The sequence below is a fragment of the Macrotis lagotis genome, chromosome 1 (genome assembly GCF_037893015.1).
Source record: "Macrotis lagotis isolate mMagLag1 chromosome 1, bilby.v1.9.chrom.fasta, whole genome shotgun sequence".
NCBI classification, from domain to species: domain Eukaryota; kingdom Metazoa; phylum Chordata; class Mammalia; order Peramelemorphia; family Peramelidae; genus Macrotis; species Macrotis lagotis.
The window spans coordinates 357,795,584-357,809,353 of NC_133658.1; the positions used below are offsets into that span (position 1 = coordinate 357,795,584).

The following is a 13,770-nucleotide window of genomic DNA, read 5'->3' on the forward strand; positions in this document are numbered from 1 at the left end:
TAGAAAACCATATGGATGCCATAAATTTGTGCTCTTGGGTGACAGATACCTTTCCACCTCTTTAATTTTCCCATTGGTTCTATAAGTGGTGTAGACTTGGAAGTCTGTTACACCCTTGTTCTTGGACACTCAGTTGCTTCATCTGTATAAAGAGAGGCCCTGCTAGCCCTCCCACTCTGCACATTGTCACTTAAGCCATCTCAAAGGCTGCTGTGGCCTGTGGAGGGGAATCTGCATTATCTAATCCTGGTCTTGGGTCCCATAGTTGGGGCAGGAGTTCCTCCTCATCAGCGTAGAAGCAAAGCACTCTCTCAGCACTTGGGTCTAGTACTGGAGGACTGGGGAAGGGGGTAAGGAGAGGAGCTTAATGTAAAGGAGAGAGCACTAAATTTGGAGTCTGAAGACAAGAATTTGAATCCCAACTTTGATGCTCAAGGGCAGCTAGGCAGCCAATAGATAGTGCTGGGTCTGGAGTCAGGGAGACCTGAGTTCAAAGCTGGCCTTAGATGCTAACTGTGTGACCCTGGGCAAGTCACTTAACCCTGTTTGCTTCAGTTTTCTTATCTGTAAAATTAGCCTGGAGAAGGAAAAGTCAAACCACTCCAGTTTCTCTGCCAAGAAAAAAAAAATGGGTCAAAGAGAGTCTGATAGGACTGAGACTGAAATGAGTGAACAGCAGATTTGATACTTAATCCCTACACAGCCTTGGTCTAGATTTTCACACACTTTTTTTTTTAGGTTTAGGTTTTTTTTTTTTTTTGCAAGGCAAATGGGTTAAGTGGCTTGCCCAAGGCCACACAGCTAGGTAATTATTAAGTGTCTGATACAGATTTCAACCCAGGTACTCTTGATTCCAAGGCTGGTGCTTTATCTACTACACCACCTAGCTGCCCCCACACACTTTTTAAAAAAAAATTTAAATTGTATTTAAGGCAATGGGTTTAAGTGACTTGCCCAAGGTCACACAGCTAGGTAATTATTAACTTTTAGAGATTGGATTTGAACTCAGGTCCTCCTGACTCCCAGGTCAGTGCTCTATCCACTCTGCTACCTAGCTACCTGACTTTCACACTCTCAGTTTACTTAACTGCTAAATGAGAGCAGGAGGTCCTGCAGCTCTCAACCCTGTGCTTCCTAGGACTGGAATCCCCAAACCTAGCTCTTCTACTCCTACTAGTTGAATGGTCCTTCCCCTCTGTGGACTTTGTTTTCCTCAATAGCTGATTCAGAAACTCGGCTATGATGTTTCCCCACTCTGGGCATTACAGAATCTCAAGAGTTGGGAAGATCCTCATCAATCATCTGTCTAATCTATTCATGATCAGAAATATTCTGCAGATGATTACTCAGCTCCAGCTTGAAGTTTTTGTTTTTTGTTTTTTTACCAATAAAAAACATTACACCTTCCAAATAACCCATTTATTACACTTTGGGCCAGCTCCCATCATTAGCAAATTTTTCTTTTGTTGCAAGCTAGGTTGTTTCTTGTACTTTCCAGTGCTTCTTCCTTCTGCCCTAGGGGCCAAGTCAAATCCTTCCCTATGATAGCCCTTCACATACTTGGAGCCTGGCATTATGACCCATTTAATTTGCAGACAATCCATCCTCCATTCACCTGGTGCCCATGGACTCTGATCAGCTTGTGTGCCATCTTCACTTGTGCTTCAGTTTGCCAACTTCTTAACTACCTACCCATGCCTCACATTCCTGTGATACAAAATAATTAGATGCTCTTTGTTTCATTTCAGCTCTAAATCTATGAGCCCAACATCCTCCTAAAATTACGCAATTGCCTTTGCCCCTCCCAGCTCTGTTGTGAGGCTACCTGAAAGGAGAGGAGGGCTATGTTATATACCTTTTGTTAATTGTGGGGAGAGGTATGCTGCCAAATCAGGTAAGGTGGGGAAAGAATGCCTTCCCCATCCTACTGGTCTCATTCTTTTTTGCAAAAAGAATGTCTAGGCTGTGTAAATAATGTTGCCTAAAATTTAGTTTAAAATTAAAAAAAAAGCAGAACAGCATTTAATGTTCACTAGACTTTCAACATATTTTCATGAAAAAGAACTTGCAGGGCTCAGAGTTTGGAGAGCATCTTGACTATCATTTTTATTTTCCTGCTATGATCAGAAGGTGGGGTCATCTGTACTTTTCAAGGAATTCCCAGGTGTGTTTTGGGTCACATCCACCAGGAGGATAATTATAAATAGTTCCAATAATTTCTGAAATGGCTCCTTTTCTGCCAACTTTGGGTTTTATCAGTTAAACTGAAAGGTTTTTACAAGCATGGGGCTAGGTCTTATCAGAGTGGGGGGGTCAGGGGTATAGACCCTATCAGATAAAGTTTAGAGGCTCTAAAACAAGGTATACCATTTCAATTGTAAATTGATTTAGCCAACAGGATTCTTTAGGTGAATTTCTATCCACCTTGTCTTACTCATACCGAAATGAGCCAAATAAATATATTTTTATAAGGGCACCATTTATTGATCACAACTGTGAACTATGTCTACCCTTTGCCAGCCTAAGTGATGGGAATTATGTGGGCAGGATCCATGCTGTGGGTAACCCATGTGTGGCCTCACACATGCTGCTAGGCCCAGGGCCCAGGATGCCTCAGGGTTCCTGGGAATTTTGTTGGAATTTTAAACTGAGCAAGCCCAGCCTTTAGGTTGATTGACCAGCCTTGCACCATTCAATGCCAGTCTCTTGGGTGGCCAGCCCCTTCTACTATGATTCCTTCAGCATCTACACTAAAGTTTTCAGGATTCTAGATGTATAGGAAGGTTCAGGCTGCCTGTTCCAAGGAGAGGATTTAGAAAACAAATAATTGTCATTTCTTCAATGGGGCAATATTACTGGATTTCTTTAAAGAAGAACTTTAGAAGTCATCTAATTAATTGCTTTCACAGCAGAGCTGGGAGGTGGGAGGGAGGGAAGGAGTCAGTTTTTTTCTTTTCATTTTCTCTCCCCCCACTTTTAACTGAAGAAACTAAAGACCCTTAAAGTAACATGATTGACAGACTCTCATATGTGCCTGGAATCTGCAAATCTAATTTCCATACAGTTCTCACCACCAACCAACTCCCCCCCCCCCAATCATGGCCATGGGAATACAGAGGGAGGAGTTGGAGTTTTTCCCCTCAGACAATTCTTTTGATTTTCACATCAATTCTGAGAAGAGATGCTCCAGGTGTTATCCTCATTTTGTAGATTAAGGAAACCTCAGAAGCAAGAACTGAGAAAAATATCTGCTTTGCAAAGGGCTAAACAGAAAGGCAAGTAAAGGAGGCTCCTCTTTCCTATCTTGGTTTCCCATTATTGGGAAATTATTTTCTTCACTAGTGAGCAAGACCTAGGAAACAGGGACTTGTGTTTAAATTTGTGACTTCTAGTGTGTCAAACAAATAATACCCAATGAGGTCACCTCCTTCCCCTTAGGGAACAAAATCAGCACTAATATTCTAATGCCTAATGACATTTCCTCGACATGGTCACCAGAACACATAGTCCCAACTCTAGGGACTGACAGTCAAAATGAGAAATGATGGGAAGTTCTGGCTCTTTGTGCTGTACAGAGCACATAGTGTTTCTTCCATCTGGAAAATGTAAAGCAAATTTTTTTAAAGAAAAAAATCATTTTACAAAGGAAGAAAATGATCTTTTTGTGAGGGAGAAAGGGACTTGACTAGGTTTGCAATGTGTGTAAGTTACTAGTGGAGTGCATACTCTAACTCAGAGCTCCTGATTCCTGCCCAGGCCAGAATTCCTCCAACCTAGGTCTGTTTTTTCTTTTTCCTCTGGATCATAGGAAACTAGAATTAAAAGGAACCTCATCAACCCCTCTGGTCCAGGAGTTCTTAACTCTAGGAGTTTGTTTTCTGTGTCCTGGCCCCCTTTGGCTGTTTGCTAAGGCCTAGGACTCTTTCTCAGAGCAACTTAGGCTTCATATTTAAATATGCAAACTAAAATATAGAGTATTGCAAAAAAACAACCCCTAAAAATGCCTGAAATAGAGTTATAAAGTTCAACAAATATCTGGAAGAATCTCCCCTATAACAGACTCAACACATGGTCATTCATATTTCTTTGAAGATCTGCCATGAGGGATGGAATCCACTGCCTCCTCAGTTCATTTCATTTTTTAATAACTAGTTGTTAGGAAATTTTCTTCTTATAACAATCTAAATTTGTTTCCCTGTAATTCCTACACATTGCTCCTTGTCTTGCTCTTTGGGACCAAACAAAATTCATCTAAATCCTCCGCCTTCTTTTCCTTTTAATACTTGAAGACAAGCCTAAACCCTTCAGGCCAAATATCAGGCCTTTCTGTAGATCCTCAAAAGACATGGACTTAAAGTGCCCCTATATCTTGCCCACCCACTTCTGGATGCTGTCTAGTTTATTAATGGCCTTATTAAAAAAGTATGACATCACACTCCAGATGTTACCAGCTAATGCAGAGAGAGCAGCATTACTATCACCCTATTTTTCCTGAGATTTTACCCCTATCCATTGTAGGCAGGAGCGTTGGTTGGCATAGGTAAGCTATGATTCTGGAGGAATTTGAAGAAAGAAAAGCAATAGTAGAAAAGTGGACAGGGAAACAAACTGTTAACATGACTTGAATATTGTCAATTCATAAAACTGCCAGAAATGGAAGGAAAATTACATGTTCAATTTATAGCAAAACAATTCTGAACAGAAAGGGGATTTAAAGACATCTAATTCAACTCCCTACAGAGAAGAAAAGTGAGGACAAAACAGGGAAGGTGGCCCATAGTCACATAGATTGAAGATGGCAGAGTTGGGATTTGAATTTAAGCATCCTAAATCTATAGCTAGCATTTTTTTCTCCTACATATTCTGGGTCATAAATGTCAGTCAGAATTCAAATCCAGATCTTCTGTCGTCAGATCTGATGCTATTATCTAGTCTAACCTTGTCCTAATCAGGGATCCCCTGTAACATGATCTTTCGGCCTTCAGTGATGAGTTCACTACCTTATGAATCAGTCTGTTTCACTTGTGGGTTATATGGCTTAGAAAGGTTTCCTAAGAAAGGTAATGGGAGGTTTACCTTAACTGGCTGCCCTGGCTCCTTCCCTGATCAGACTTTTTGCAGATTTCTTGGAACCATAGTCTATCAAAGCTGGGAGGAACCTTTGAAATTATCTTCTAATTTAACCCTTCTCATCATTTGTTTTAAAGAAAGGGAAAGTCAGGTTGACAAAATGGAGAACTTTGGGTTTCAGTAGATGTCCCTAAACTCTTCAATAAGAATCATTGCAATAGCATTGTCAATTCAATATAACATTTATTGAAGGAGTATTATGGAAATTGAGCATTATGGGAAATGTATATGAATAAAATGTAGTTCCTGCCCACAAGGAGATCACAGTTTAAGTAGGGAGATAAACTATACACATAAATAGAACATGACAGGACAGGAAGTGATCCAGGATATAGAAGAAATACATTTCTAGGAAAGTCACTTTCTACTTGGGTTGCGGGGGAGAGGAAGGGATTAGGGAAATCTGGATAGGCTTTCTGGAGGGAACCAGATGGGACTAGAAGGATGAAGAGGCTTTCCAGAGGGAGAACAAGAGGAAAGATGGGGAGGGGGTATGAGTAGAAATTTGGGTGATTTAATTTGACTAGAGGATAGGAAACATATTGGGAAGCCTTAGACATCTGGAAACTGGGAAGTGGATGGGATAAGGCCTTGTGAGACAGACTGAGGAGTTTGGATCTCATCTGTAGGCAGTAGGGAGCTGTTCAGGGTCTATCAGTAGGGAAGTGAAATGATCAGAGTAAGGAAGGAATCTCTTGCAACCAGTAGCAGCTATTGGCTACATACATCTTAGAATGAGTGATAAGGTGCCTGATCCTAAAAGCAAGAGTTTGGGAGAAGGGAGAATGAGAGTGGAAAGAATGAAAGACACAGGCCTTAAGGCCTGAAGCTAGATACTGTTACATTATTAGGAGTAGGTTAGCCCCACTTTCCCTGCCATCTTGGGGACTTCTCTGTTTGAATTCAGGGTCCTGAAATGAGGGTGAAAACAGCAGCTACATCCAAGGGGGAGCCACTTAGAAGTGAGCACAGAGGAGGAATAACTGAACTTCTGGTGCTATGGGATTCTATTGGAGCAGAGCACTGTGGATGAAGCTTTGGAAGTCACTGGGAGAGTGATACCCAGCCTCTTCCCTCCCTCTTGGAGGGCTCTTGGAGGCTGGGCCTGGAATTTAGCAACTGGGCCGGAACAGGCGGCAGGAGCAGACACTACGGAAGAAGCGGCAGTGACATATGGCACATGGGTTGCAGCAGGGTGATGCCAGGGGCTGGCAGTTGGCCCAGGTGGCTACACAGTTGGCTGGAGGTGGGGGTCGAGAGTTCTTCTTCATCAGGGCCTTTTTCTGAGAATAAGGAGATGACCAGTGATTTCAGAGTCTTCCTTCTATTCCATCCCACTAAACACTGGGCTTACCTTTCTCTTGCTCTCCTCCTTCGGTGTTCTCCCCACCATTTACCCACCCTTCACCTCAGCATCTCCAGACTGGAGCTTCCCTGATTCAGACCAGCTCCTAACTGCTGTTTCCATTTAGTAGCCTAGATCATTGCTTTTATTTTTATTATATATATTATTATTATTATTATATATGATGATGATGACGTATATTTCCAAAATAGGACTTTAAGACTTACAGAATACTTCCCTTACAATGTCCAAATGAACTAGGTTTTATGAAAATTATTACACCCCATTATCCAACTTTCCTCCCTTCCACAAAGAGATCAGATCATTTGTTCAAGGTCAAACAGCTAGTAAACAGTAGTCAGAATTTAACTGGTATCCATGGGGACTCCAAATCCAGAACTCTGCCAACTCCTGTTTCTTTTCCCTCCCATTAAATTTTCTTAGGTTGGAAATACAGACTATCAATGCTAGAAGGGCCCTCTTCTGTGATAGATTTGGAAACTGAGGCCCAAAAAGGAGAAGTCACATGAGGGGACTAGAACCCAGGTTTTTTTTTAATCTCAATCTGAGGTAATTTATACTACCCTTTAAAGTGTGAGTTTTCATAGGGATCTTAAAGTTTTATTCCAAAGGAATAACTAATGGCGGAACTCAAAATCTTTTAGAGGAGTTATTTTGGGGACAAGAAGACATTTTGACTTGTCTTGAACCATATTACCTGGATCTCTAAGGACCTTGTAAATGTTCTCCTTAGTAGTAGTGTGCTAAATAAGTCATTGGTATTAGAAGAAATCCTAGATTTGACAATAGAGGACCAAGGTTCTAATCTAGTCTATATTGAACATTAGCTGTGTGTCTTTGGACAAGTTTTTTAAGTTTATGAGGCCTTAATTTCTCCATCTATAAAGTGAAGGGGGTTAAATAAGGTGACTCCAGTCATAAGAGTTTTTAAATTTCTTTTCCTCCATTACTCCTTTGGGTTCAGGATGACCACATTAATTGTGTGAAAAGTCAGGAACCAATTAAGACTTTCCCTAAAATTTCTATTTAGTTCAATCATGATAAAAAGTTGTTGGTGGTTTTTTTTTGATAAACTAGATATGAATGATTTTCTTCTACAGTTATCTTTGGAAGGTAAATCCCACAAGCATATTTTTTGTATTGTAAATCTTTACTTCCTCATGTCAGAATCTCCTTCATGTCTCTGATGTAATAGATTTTTCAGAAATCTCTGTTTGGAGTTCAGAGTTGTTTTTTTAAAATTATAGTCCTATGCTAAAATATATAATAAACATTGGTTTTGCCTTCTAGGTTAGTGTGTGTTGATAAGTAAGATTGGCAGAAATATTATTTTTAATGAGTTATTGGATATTTCCATAACAGTCTCTGATGTATATAAAAGGTTCAAGAGACATAGTTTCTGGGTAATCAGTCATTTTATTAATCATGCTAGTAATAATTAATAAAAGGAGTCAGTAGCAGTTTTGAATGCCAAAGACCCCTCATGGAATCCACTCAATGGCATATGCCCTTAGAAGAAGAGTAGGTGTTCCTAGAGGTGGCAATCAACTCTGATTAGTTAACAAGTAATGAGAAAAGGATTATTATAATGAGAAAGAGGTTTATTGTAATGATGCTGCAGTGACTGATCACTTAGTCTTGGTTAAAGAGACCTTGTCTAGGGCAATCTATACAAAAAGGAGAATCCATTTTTCCCCCCCAGAACTATTTGAGTAAAAACACAATGGTCTGGAATCCATCAATTCACTTAAACTAAAATATCTTTACCTTTTGAACAGTTCTGAGTTTTCCCTCTCAGTATTTGCCCTGTACTTCAAAGGCTGTCTGAATAACTTACAGGGAGTGATTTCTGAATGAGGAAGTAGAAATGGGGGAAAATCCTTACTCCTAATTCAATAATTGGTTATTAATATGAGAGAAATAATTATTTCTCTCAACCCCTAAGACTCTTTCCACACTCTAAAGCAGTGATATATTTGTTTCCTGAACTGGGGGTAGAGAGCTACATTATTGTTTGACACTATTCTGAACATAGCAAATCATAAAATCTGGGAATATAAGTATCATAACCAATGTTCAATGGCTTTGTGATTTTAGGCAAGTTAATCTTTCGAAGTCTCAGTTTTTTATCTGAAAAAAATGATGAATCCTTGCTTCTCTATTGTATTCCCAATAAACCTCCCCCTCCCCCTTCACCAGATTATTATGGGGATCAGAGGAAGTAATATGTATAAAGTGTGTTGTTGATACAGACTATACATAAGCCATCCTCTCCCATTCCTACCTCTCCCCATTTCATCACTCTTTCCCCTCATCTGAAGACCCACCTACCTCAGAGGATTTCTTGGTTTCTATCTCTTTCCTGATGATCTTCTTGGATTTTTTGTTCAGTGCTTCAAAGAAAACATAATGAATAGAGGATATGTCTGACAGACAAGGTCAGGGGTGGGCTGAATTGGGAAGAGGGAGGCCTCTGGGAAAGTGGTCTACTGGAGGAAGGGGTGGGGAGACATTTTGGCTGAACATTTCAATGTCCAGGGACCCAAAAGAACAAAAGCCAAGGATTGGGGTAAGTGCATCACAACCAAACAAAAAGGAGAAAGCCAGAGAACAGAGGAAGTCTAACATGCTAGAATGAGAAGAAATTTGATTCTTGCCCACTTGTGGTATTCCCTTCCAGCCTCCCAGGGCTAAAGGGAGTTTCTTCCATTGCCCCTTCCTCTCTGTGGCTTCTGGGAATAATTGATACCAAGAGGTTTGTGGAACACTCATAACTGGTCTTGGGGAACTCCTCTCCTAATCCCTTGTCAGGAGTAATGATTTTCATATTGCTTAATAAGATATGTGTAATGAATTTAATAACATTAATTTAGTTTCAAGAGATTCTTTTCACAGGCAGGCTCTGGGTCTGAGAAAACAGTGAAAACAAAGTAACAGAAGTCATCCGTTAATCATGACAGTTCCTGCCCTGAACTGTGCTTGCCTGTGTTAAGTGAAGTGTATCAATATAACTTGTACTTGTACTGTAACGCTCAAAACTATACAATCAACCCAGACATTCCCACAGGATCCCTACTTGTATGGTCACAGTAATATAATTGTATTGACCTGAATAGTAGACTTGTCCTAGGAAGATCACTCAAGCCCCAAATCTGATTGTTCTATGATCCATCTCATAAACATGTATAAAAATCTTAATACTCTAAACAACCAGTATTGCCTAGAGCAAGGGCTCTTAAATTTTTGGATCCGCTGAAATCCCAATGGTTTAGACCCAGTTTTTTTTTCTTTTTTTATTTACTTAAAGCAACGGGGTTAAGTAACTTGCCCAAGGTCACACAGCTAGGCAATTATTAAGTATCTGAGACCAAATTTGAACTCAGGTCCTCCTGACTCCAGGGCCGGCACTCTATCCATTATACCACCTAGCTGCCCCCTAGATCCCATTTTTCAGGCAGAATCAAAGTTCTTGCTAAAGTCTAGCTCTCATACACTGAACATTGGCTTTGGAAGAGAATTAGATCATCTGACTTTACCCCAGATGATTAGTATGGCTTTGTGACTCTTTAGGGGATTTAAGACTGGTAAGGGTCTGGAGGAAAGGCAAGGAAATATTCATTTAGTAGAAGGGGTCATAGGATTCTTAGATCTGGAAGGGACTTTAGGGATCATTTCATTACCCCCCCTCCTATTTTAATAATAAAGAATTATGAAATGCAAAAAGTGGGTATCAGAAGGGATCTTCTCAAGATCACACATGTTTTTGAACTCAGGTCCAGTGGCTACAAATTCCTAGATTGAATGGATAGTGACTTCCACTATCAAAAAGAGTGAGGGTCAGAACTTGAAAGAGGCAATTGCAACTGAGGCTGAGCAATAAAAACTTTGGAGGCAGGAGGGATGAAATCCAAGTCTTTCAACCCCACCCTCTCCAATCCTTATGTCAGAGACAGATTGCTCCCCAGTCCCTCTGGGGTCTGATCAGACTACTCACCTACAATGGAGACTGAAGGAAAGGCAGGCAGGTTCATGGTAGAGTTTCTGGCCAGACCTCTGTCCTTACTCCATTTCTCTTCCTCAGCCAGGTGGCAGTAGACAGCCAGGAACCACAGGCAGGACAAAAGGAAGGGAAGGAGCAGATGCTTAGTTGTCATCCTAGAGCTTGCAAGCAGGATAGAAAATCAATGATTGAGAGCTTGGGATGTCTAAGGGTTGGGGAGAATAAAGGAGTATAAGAGGGTTGGTCTGGATGAGACATGGAATTCTAAAACAGAAGAGGAGAGACAAAATGGAGCGGGAGACAAGGAAAAAACCCCCAAATTATGGAAGAGACAAGAAGAGTTTGGGAGGGTTAGGGAAAGAAGACAGAAGGATGGAGAGGTGTTGAATTGGCTTCTGCTTTGCAGAATTCAGTGTTAGAACCTGGGTATGCCGGAGCAACAAATACAATAAATGTTTATTAAATATCTACTATATCTCATCCATAGGGAATTCATAGTCTAGAAGGGAGATGGTACCCACACATAACTATGTAAATAATGTTACCTTATACATATATTAAAAAGAACTAAAATAATAAAACACCATTGGAGGTATGAGGAGGGCAATAAGAGTGGGCAATAGCATTGATTAATTGCTTTCTAAAGTAGAAACTTAATAAATGTTTATTGATTGATACTTGTCAGACCCTGTCCTAAACTCTGGGAATTCAAGCAAAGGAAAAAGCCTAGTTCCCTACTCTCAAGGAGTTCACTTTCTAATGGAGGAGACAACTTGCAAATAACTATGAAAATAGAAGATATAAACAGTTTAAAAGGAAACATCTCAGAGAAAGTTTTCTAGAGGACCCGGTATTTAATCTGAGCTTTAAAGAATGGATAAGAATGCAACAATCCTAGAGAAGGAAGAAGGACATTCTAGGCATAGGATGTGAGCAAAGAAATGGGAAGTGGAAAGGTCATTAGCATTTCATGGTTTTCTTGATCTGAAGAAAAGAAGGAGAGCTAAGAACAGGAGAAGATAGAACACTCTTAGATTAGTTAATATAGTTTGCTTGAAGAGTGGAATACAGTTAAAAGAAACATAAAAAGGATGGTATTCAAACACAGGCAGTGGATTCCATTGCCTTAAGCCCTCAGTCACCTAAGTTGTTGTATAGTTGTTGGGATGTGTGGAACATTCAGGCAGAACTAACACCTTTGGCATGAGGGCTGCTGAGTCCTTTTCAGGGCTCCTCATTCACCTTTGGCATCTACCTTTCACCCAGCTCTCAAATATTACATCAAGAAGCTGTGGCATGCATAGTGGCCACACCCCAGGGAAACTGTCCTGGCAAATAGGCTTAATCAGGTTGGGGGTGAGAGTCTTCAAGTACATCAGTATGTTAGGGAGATGTCTACTCTAAACATGTGAAAACTTTTCCTGGTGGAATGGACAGATTTGCTTCAGCAAAAAGGAGACTGAAGCAGGGCTGTGGGGTGCTTAGAGTCTGGACAGACATCAGAGAAGCCAAGGTCAAACATTACATCCCTCACCGTTGCCTTTATTTTGCCCCTGGATTTCGATGACTCAGGAGGAAAGAGTGAAGTGGACCATTTAATGCAACTCTACCTCACTTAAATCCAATTTACAAGCAAGTATAATCACAATTATTTGTCCTCAAAAAAATGAAAGATAAACAACAATGCTCTGGGGGAGGGGAAGTGGAATGGTGAGGAAGAAGAATGAAAGGTTAGGTTGGTGGCAGATTGTGGAGGGCCTTGAATGCCAGTCAGAGGATTTATAATTTACTACCTGATAGGGAGCCATGGAAGATTATTGGGAGGGGGGCAGGAAAGGGTGGATCTGTGATTTAATTGGCTCAAGGAACTCAGTCTTGGGAATTCCCTCAACCAAAGCAGCCCAGCAACTTCTCTGCAATATAATGAATTGCCTGTGCTGACAGAAAGCCTAAATTATTTGCCTAGGGATCACATTTAGGATATGACTTTCAGTGATAATATTTTTAGCTAGGTTTTCTTGACTGTAGCAACTTTGCGCCTCTCTACTGACAAGTCTTGAGTCAGAGGAAGGGATAGACCCATTCCTATGGTGAGGAATGCCACAGGGCTCCAACAACCAGGAGGCAAAAGGAAGTGGAAAGGTCATTAGCATTTCATGGTTTTCTTGGCCTGAAGAAAAGGAGCGCTAAGAACAGGAGAAGATAGGAGACTCTTAGAAAGGAATCTTAGCAAAGTTGGGTGACCATGACCCAGGCAAAGAGTGGATCCATGGATCTGGAAAAGTTTCCATCAAAGGAGGGCACCAGGGAGAAAGGTCCCTAAACCCAGATTCAATATTCATTCTCTGTACTTGGGATTGCTTGATTTATTAAAAAAAAAATCTAATTCTATAACATCTTCATTCTGACTACTGAAAATCATAAGGCCCTTTAGGAAACTATGTTGAGTTTGTTGCCAAGAACTATGTCCAGAGTAGGAGGGGGAAAGGGGAACATAATGAGGAAACTGAATTCCCAAGGCTGCAGCTGACAGGAAGGGGCTTCCCTCTATCCTTGAATTGATTTTGGAAGGGGATATAGAGAGAGGATCCCTGATAACAAATATATAGCCTACTCATCTCTCCCTCCCAGAATCCCTACCTTCTTTAGTTCAGACACCTCAGTTATTGGCACACTCTCCTTCTTGAGATTACTTTGTATATGGTTTGTATTTACCTATTTCTATACATGTCAGATCCTTCCTAGCAGAATGAATTTCTTGAGGAAAGGAAGCAATTCATTTTCTTATATTTTCAGCACTTGTCACCGTGCCTGGGCAATTAACAATTATTTGTTGAATCGAGGATTAGGACCTCTTAGTAGCAAATAGGGGCCCAGCTAAGCTCCCTGTGTGTAGGCACAACACATTTTGTTTACAAGTTACATAGATGTGACAGCACTAAGCAGATTTAAATGTTAACTCTAGTCCTGAATTCATGGATACAGTCAAAATTGGATTTCTGAGCAAGCTTGAGATTCACAGATTGCCTGTATTCTTGAATCTAATAATCCAGTCCTCAATCCCTTGACTGTAAAAAAAGGTAAATGCAGTCTTTTGACGTCCCTCTCTACTTTCCCTATTCCTAATCATCAGGGATTTCCCTGTCTCCTGAGTCAAGCCCCCACTTGTGAATAAGGTTGGGCTGGGGTAGAGGAGCATTACAGTGGGCTCAGCTATTTCCACATCAGGGTACCCTGCCTGAGCCTGGCATCTTTTCTCCCAGGCCCCCTCCCT

The 13,770-nt window shown here is 40.7% G+C and overlaps 1 protein-coding gene across 1 annotated transcript in view; it reads right to left on the reverse strand.

The window, feature by feature from the left end:
* Positions 1-5,344: 5,344 nt before the first annotated feature.
* The window catches only part of ASIP (agouti signaling protein), a 49,040-nt gene continuing 40,614 nt past the window's right edge, over positions 5,345-13,770 (reverse strand). Inside the window, exons 2-4 of the mRNA XM_074212132.1 lie at positions 10,491-10,657; positions 8,828-8,889; positions 5,345-6,413 (exon numbers count right to left, since the gene is read on the reverse strand). Of these exons, the coding sequence (XP_074068233.1) occupies positions 6,243-6,413; positions 8,828-8,889; positions 10,491-10,650 (393 nt within the window). The 5' untranslated portion in view covers positions 10,651-10,657 and the 3' untranslated portion in view covers positions 5,345-6,242. The remainder of the gene's footprint in view (positions 6,414-8,827; positions 8,890-10,490; positions 10,658-13,770) is intronic.